General features: G+C 44.5%; 1 protein-coding gene across 4 annotated transcripts in view; it reads left to right on the top strand.

Annotated features, from left to right (window-relative positions):
* RFX8 (RFX family member 8, lacking RFX DNA binding domain) overlaps nt 1-7,291 on the top strand; it is a 48,776-nt gene that overhangs the window by 22,781 nt on the left and 18,704 nt on the right. For 2 of the 4 annotated variants that reach the window (XM_019529540.1, XM_019529539.1), the window contains exons 8-10: nt 519-632; nt 1,319-1,469; nt 5,046-5,104. The exons of 1 other annotated variant lie outside the window; for it this stretch is intronic. In XM_019529540.1, coding sequence (XP_019385085.1) covers nt 519-632; nt 1,319-1,469; nt 5,046-5,104 — 324 coding nt within the window. The remainder of the gene's footprint in view (nt 1-518; nt 633-1,318; nt 1,470-5,045; nt 5,105-7,291) is intronic. One more of the 4 variants, XM_019529541.1, reaches the window with a different exon arrangement.

Raw genomic sequence — 7,291 nt, 5'->3', positions numbered from 1 at the left:
GGGAAGCAAGGCAGACCCTGCTGTTCCTGCAATCTCTGCTGGAGCTCTGGCTAAGGAGCAGAGGGGCAGGGCCAGCTCTGCTCTCTGGAGCTGCAAAGCTTCTGGGATGCTGGGGGACTCTGGTTTAACTTAAACCAGGTAGGGGTCTGGGACAGAAGTTTCATAAACTGCTTTGACCCAAATCAGTTAAGTCTGATGCTACATTCAACCAGATTTATCTTAAACCCGTTTCAGCCATTTTGAAAAGGGTTTATGTGCACTGGACTTACGTTCTGTTACAGGTTTAAACCAGTTTCTGATCAGTTAAACCAGTTTATATGTAATGTCTGCCCCTGGCTCTGATGTTCTAACTTGTGCCTGCATCTGGGCTATGCCTGCCAGAAAACCAAAGAACCATAACCATTTCCATGGGAGCTCCTTTTTTTGCTGTTCAAAGAAGTGTTGTTTTTATTGTACTCTCTGTAGTACTCCGTAAGTGTGAGTTCAAATGAAAATTAATTAATAACCTTATACCATAGGTGGAAGACTGTATCACATCTTTTTGGAAGTCTTTGCAGCCTGAAATAATAATACTCATGTCATTGCCAGACATGTCCCAGTTGTTTAAATGCTACGATAGACAGCTATTCAAGGTACTGCAGATGCACAATTGTTTATCCTAATTATTTTACAATCATATTTGTAAAATATTGCTACCTAAAAAAAATCACAATTGTTTATTACGTGCCTATACCATGGGAATTGTCTGAATTTTAAGCATTTTTTTGTATTCTGTGTTGAAACTTCATGTTTGGGATGTTCAAAGAAGCCTGTTGAGAGTTTGGCACTCAACTCTCAGTGAATGTCCATAGGCTCCTTTGAAAGTCCATGGCCTGCACTAGTGGAATGAATGTGGTTTTACAAGCTTGAGAGTACATATGACTGATAAGAATGAACATTTTATTATTGCTCTTTATCTTCTGTTTTTTCAATTTATATTTTTTATTTTGATGGCAGTATATGTTTTCTTATTTAAACATCAGGATCAAAACACTCAGTTCTTCAGCCATAGAATTTCAGTTTTACCTGAAACTGGTTATAATGATACAGGTAGATAATTTATTAAAGCAATGATGTTTAGGCATTTACAATTAGAATCTGTTCCTAATGTTATTAAAATCAGTGGAAGTTTAGCCATTCACTTCAGTGGAGGAAGAAACAGGTGTCCAATAGAATTACACTTATGGCATAAATCTGAATCATATCTCATGATGCTATAAACAGATGTAGCATATCAATTATATGAAATTTGTATATTCCCTATGACATTTTATTGCAGGAAATGGAGAGCATTCTGCTTCATGATTTCCTGGAAGATGTCTCTATACAATATTTAAAGTCCGTCAGATTGTTTAGTAAAAATGTTAGCATTTGGCTAGTTAGTGCGCTGGAAGATTTTCCGCTACTGCTACGGATGCTCAAAATAAAAGGTATGTTGCAGTATAATATGGAGATATTATAAGATAGGTAGATATGTAGGAAGGAAAGATATCCAAAACATAATGGTCAATCTGCTTTTAGGCTTAATTTACTCTATAAAGATGACTATATTACAAAACTATTTTTTAAATGAACTTGAAAAACTGTCAGATTGGATAACTGTGATAAAGGGATTAGTTGCCTGCTACCAAAAGACATAGTTTTGTATAATTAACAAAAAGGAGCGGGGAATATGCCCATTTCATGCTGTCCATGCTAATCAAAACTCTATCAGTACCCCAGTATGATCACTTTGGCAGCATAAAAGATAATGAAGATTATGAATAATATGAATATACATGGTAGCAAAGAACAGCTAAAAATAACAGCAGATTTTGTCTTAAAGTTATACTGTATTACCAGTTTAGTAGTTTTGTAAATTTTAAATGACTAAGTGCAAATTTACCAGCAGGTAAATAGTGATAATGGTTTGTAAAGTTCTTATTTATTTGTGAAATTATTAGACTCAGGGCTGGTAACTGCTATTTTATTAAGGCTCTCTGACACTTCCTGTCATAAGGCTCTATTTTCAATTGCATATTACTTTTTCAAACTTTAACCATTGTTTTGCCCATGTTACTATAATCCTTGAGATCTTTTTTTTTTTGTAATACTCCAGCATCATCATGCTTTGGAGCACAAACTTTAAATTTGGTACTGGGGGAAGGAATTTAGATCAGGGATCTTCCACTGTTCTTATGACTATCCCCTCCAAATTGGGCCATGTTAAAGTCTTTGGACAGTATCATTTGCTCATTATTAGGGGTCTGTCCAACTTGAGGAGGCAGCCAGCCAATTCTGTGGGCAGATTGCAGGGCCAGCTGCCATTTTTGAGGGCTTATCATAGGTGTGTGTGTGTGTGTGTGTGTGTGTGTGTGTCCCACCCATGCGTCTGATTGGTCAAGGGGCCCCAGTGGTCCTGCCCCTCACCACTGGTTGGCAAGAGCTGTCCATGATATGCCCTTGCCACTCATTGCTGATTGGTTGTGAAGGCTGTCTGTCATGTGGCCTTACCTGATCCCTGCTGACTTCTGCTCCTGGGGCAGGGAGCTAGATTCAATGATCTTCCAAAGTCCCTTCCAGCCCTAGTGTCTATGAGTCTATGAATCTTCGGTTTCCCCCTGTGCCATCAGCCCCCACTTTCCCCTTCCCCACTGGTGGGCTATGAAGCCTGGCCACAGTGCCATGAGGAGTGCTGGCTCCCTCTGGGGAGCCAGAATTTTATTTTCAGTAAGTTTTCTTTTTTCCATGGATTTTGCAGACATTGCCTGCTTTTGCAGACGATTCCAGATTTTGCATTTTCTGCTAATTCTCTGAAATCACGATTTTGGTAGGTCCCTACTGATACTCAGTAAAGACTCAAGAGTTTAATAGATAAAATCACTAAAGATTCTCCTGAATATCTAAAGATTACCTTTAAACAGCTCCTACTGCTGAGCACTGCCTATGTATCATCCCCACAGTGAGATTTGCTTCAGGCCAGAGCAGCAAGGACAAAGCCCAATTTTTCCCTTTCATGGCTGTTCCCAGCTACTCCAGGCTGGGTGGGGCCTAGAACTAGGAGTGACAGTAGAAACCCTGTACATCAAATGAGCCCACTGGAGGTAGGATGGAAGAAAAAGCTATTTGATTCAAATCCGAACAAGGCATAGGCGAAACAGCAAGGAGGAAAAGGAATAGATTGGAAGGAGTCTATTGAGACTGGGAGTGTACAAGGAGATGAGAAACTGCAACTGAGAGCTGGAGAGGAAAAACTAGACAGGGATATTGGGACAGGAAACCAAGAAGGGAAGCTGGAAATGACTGGGACTTGTTGCGGGGACTGGGATTGGAAGCCAGGAGGACAGTAACACAATCAACTGTGAAAGTGGAGCACTGAAATCAGTTGAGCAACTGTGGTGGAGTGGGAAGACTAGACTGTCTGGACAAAAAACTGAAACTAGAAACTAGTGGGAATGAATGGGTAAGGTGATGAAGAAACTGATCTGAAAAGGACTTGGGCTGCTAAGGGAGAAGGAGGAGGAGGAGGAGGAAGACCTTCCTACCTTTTAGCTAAACAGTTAGTGGTTTGGGCACTTGTCTAGGGAGTGAGAGACCCATGTTCTGTGCTCCCCTCATCATCCCACCATGGATTTGCAGGTCCAAAAGCATCTTGTATGGAAGCTTATGCAGGACAAGAAGAAAAGGAAACAAATGGGTGTGTGGCTTAGTGAAACGCTGCACTTCAAAGTGAAGTGTTCTGGGTTCTAGCTGCTGACAGTATTGGCTTCTGCATTTTGCTCTAATAGCCTTTGGATAGACAGCCATGGGCCAGAGAGTAAATGACCAGAGTAGATCCCTTCAGAGCATACTCTGAGAGACAGGGAAGTTATAGAAAGGGGAGCAAGATGTAAAATCTATGTAAGTGGCCCTTAATTCCACTTATGTGATCAAGTTTAGCTGTGTAAGTGCTATTTACCGACCTAAAAAGGAGTTGGATTTGGGCCTGTCTTAGATTGGGCACTCAAAATTAGTGAATGCTTTTGACCTTAATCACTTAGTGCCTCACTTCCCATTTGTAGGTTGTGGCTAACACCATCCTTTTTCCCCATGAGGGTTTTTGAAGATAATTAATGTTTGCAAAGCTCTCAGGTACTATAGTGATGAGCACATGAGGAAATTAAAAATTCTGTCTTCAGAGCAAGATATGCATAGTGTATAATAAATAAAGTCCATTTACTGAAGAGTGAGGATAAACAAGATATTGAATAGGCTCACATTAAGTGAGTACCATCCATCCTGTGCACTGAATGAAGCAAGGTTCCTATGGATAAAATAGTGCATGATTGTATAACTGAAAACATCATAATGCATGTAAACAAGGAAGATGAGCTGAAGTTGCATAAGCAACCTTAATTCTGGCATATCCTAACTTTTGAACACTTGGCTTGGCATCCTTAATACTGTTCTTTTAACATAGATATCCTTGGACTTCTGGTTCACATGGTTTGCATAGTCTTAGAAGACCAAGAGCCCAAATCAAAGGAAAATACAGCTTAGCTGGAATGTTCTCTAACTTGTTTTATAGTATCATTGGCTATCTCTGTACCTCAAAATTATATTTTTAATTTTTTTTATCCTTAGATCAGACAGGGACCTCTTAAGTTTTGTATAGTGTCCAGCATATAATTTAGTATTTACCCTTCACAGCTGTAAAAGCTGAAAGGTGAATATTTAAAATGTTAAAAATCAAAAGATGTCTAATGAATGTTCTTTTAATTGTTGTTAAGTTGTAATATGAATGTACATTGCTGTAAGATAAGAAGAAAAAAGTGTTGATTGGAAATGCTGAGGTTTCATCATGGCCATATTGATCTGAGGTATAGGGAACAGTGTTCACAGGGCAGCTCCTGTTTGCTAACTGCAAGCTTTAGAGTGATGGAGCTTGATACTGCAAGATGCTGGCTGAGTGCCCTCTCTAAGCTCTGAGTTAGCTTGTCTTCATTAGTGTCCTTTAGGATGTAAAATGGCCTCTTTTTCTTTAACAGAAGTCACTGTTTTTGTGAAAAGAATAAGAAGAAAGACGTATCTTTCTAATATGGTGAAGGTATGTTCCAGGTACTTTTAAAAAAAGAATCCATGAAGCACTCACGCCTAAGTCTAACCTAATTCATACCTTACTGTAGGAATATCACAGTAAAGCAGTTCTTTATGTTTGTTTACTGCCTTAACTAACTGATTGGTGATTACATCATGCCTCGCCTTCCCCTCTCCACCAAAATTACACACCAAGAGCACTCTCTTTGGCATTCTTTCCTACTCTGGATCCCGAAGAAATCTCTCTGATAGAATCGGGGACCTACACTGTGGAAAGCAATAGACTGACCAGTTTAAGGCAGGTGGATGACATTGAGGATAACAATGGTAGCCACACATTTTCCTCCCTATGACCCAAGAAATTAATCAGAAAAGGTAATAGAGCCCCACTTGACTCTGTGGCCACTCTAAAGGAGATGAATTGCCAAAGAACAGGGGAAGGGGCCTGCAAACCAGGCCATCCCTAGCTACTGGTATTTTTCCATACTGGGCAAAATAATTGTTGCTCCTCTGTCCTCCCCATTCACGTAGCTGACTGTGCCAACTACTCAGAAGCTGCTGATCACTAAATCAGCTCTAGACAGGCACTCTTTTTTCTTCCAGCTCAGCCACCCTCTGTGAGGATAGGAAGTGCTTATTTTGTCTTCAAGGACTCAAGCTTTGCCTCTACATCATGGATGGGCAAAGTCCAGCCCGCAGGCTGGATCCAGTCAGCAGTGGGCTCCATTTCCCAGCGGTCCCTGTGTATGGCTGGGGCCATCTGCAGCTGTGGTGAGGCTGAGGCTGGGGTTGCCATGGAGACCAGCCTCAGCCGTGCTGGCAGGGCACATGGCGGAGCAGGGTAGGAGGCTGCTCCAGAGCTGCTCGGATCTTTAGTGGGGGCAGCTTGCTCCAGAGCCAGGGCAGAGCCACAATGATAGGCAGATTAATGGATGGGCCAGCTGGGCACCAGCCCAGGGGCCTCTACCAGTTCAGGACCCCAGGATCTCCATCACCAGGGAAGTGGAAGCTGCAGTTTTAAACTCAGCATCTGTTTTTGTCTCCCAACAGGGAGACAAAAATGGCACCAAGTTTAAAACCGCAGCTTTCCCATTTGCTTCCCTGGGACCTGGAAGCAGGGCCCCTCCATCAATGGGGCAGGGCTGGGGCTGGGCCAGGAGAGCCATGCCATGCCTGGGGGAGGTGGCAGTGCACCAGGTGGGGAGGGGGCCTAGCTGAGCCAAGAGAGCTACAGCCTACCGTGCCCAGGGTGGGGAGGAGCGCTCCGGGCTAGGCCTGGTCAGGAGCACCGCACTGCACTGCACCTTTGTGGGTGGCAGTGATGGGAGGACCTTGGGGGCTATAGCTCCCCAAATTCATCATAGCCCTCCTGTGGCCACCCCTCCCAGTGCTGCAGCCTGCCCGCAGAGACACAGCATAGCACTCCTGGCCCAACCCAGCTCAGCCCAGCCCTCTGCATCTACATGGCTGCACGGGACACCTGGGCAGCAACTCCCTGCAGGTAAGCGTAATAGGGGCTGGGTGGGGAGCTAGTCTGAGCTGCAGGCAGCTCGAAGTGGTAGGGGGTGAGGGAGGGCTGCCCCCATGTGATCAAGAGTGGGGAAGGGAGGAAGACCTGTAAGGGAAAAGTGTGTGTGTGTATGTATCTGTCCGTCTGTCTGTGTATGTGTGTGTGTCTTCATGGCATGGAGAGTGTGTTTTTTGTCTGTGTCCATGTGAAGAGAGTGAGAGTAAAGTGTGCATGCCTGTGTGTGTGCACACCCGTGTGTGTGCATGTGTGTATACATTCAGCCGGAGCAGGGAGAAGAGGCTGGCATGTGCCCCCTGCAGCCTGGTGGGGTCCATGTGGCCTCCCCCAACAGCACTAGGTGAGAAGGGGCCCCTTCCTCCCCCCCCCCGCAGCCCAGCTCCCAAGGGGGAGCCAGAGCAGGGCCAGCCTCGGCTGTACTGCTGGGCTGGAGGAGTCAGACACCTTGGGACCCCCGCACCCACCCCGCCCCAAGTTGGGGGCAGGAAATGAGACAAAGCTGCGGCTTGTCTGGGGGTTGTGGGGAGAGGGTGGTAGTTCCTGCCACTGCACACATCCCAGAAGGCACGGGAGGGGTGTACACCGGTATCTGCATGGGGCAGGGCAGCTGCCACTGCAGGTTGGAGCCAGGGCAGCACCAGACTCTTCCCAGTGGGGGGCCTGGCCTGT

This window comes from Crocodylus porosus, unplaced genomic scaffold, assembly GCF_001723895.1.
Source record: "Crocodylus porosus isolate Cpor-Errol unplaced genomic scaffold, CroPor_comp1, whole genome shotgun sequence".
In the NCBI taxonomy this organism is placed as follows: domain Eukaryota; kingdom Metazoa; phylum Chordata; order Crocodylia; family Crocodylidae; genus Crocodylus; species Crocodylus porosus.
The sequence above is the reverse complement of the archived record's forward strand: the minus strand, read 5'-3'. Positions and strand labels throughout refer to the sequence as shown.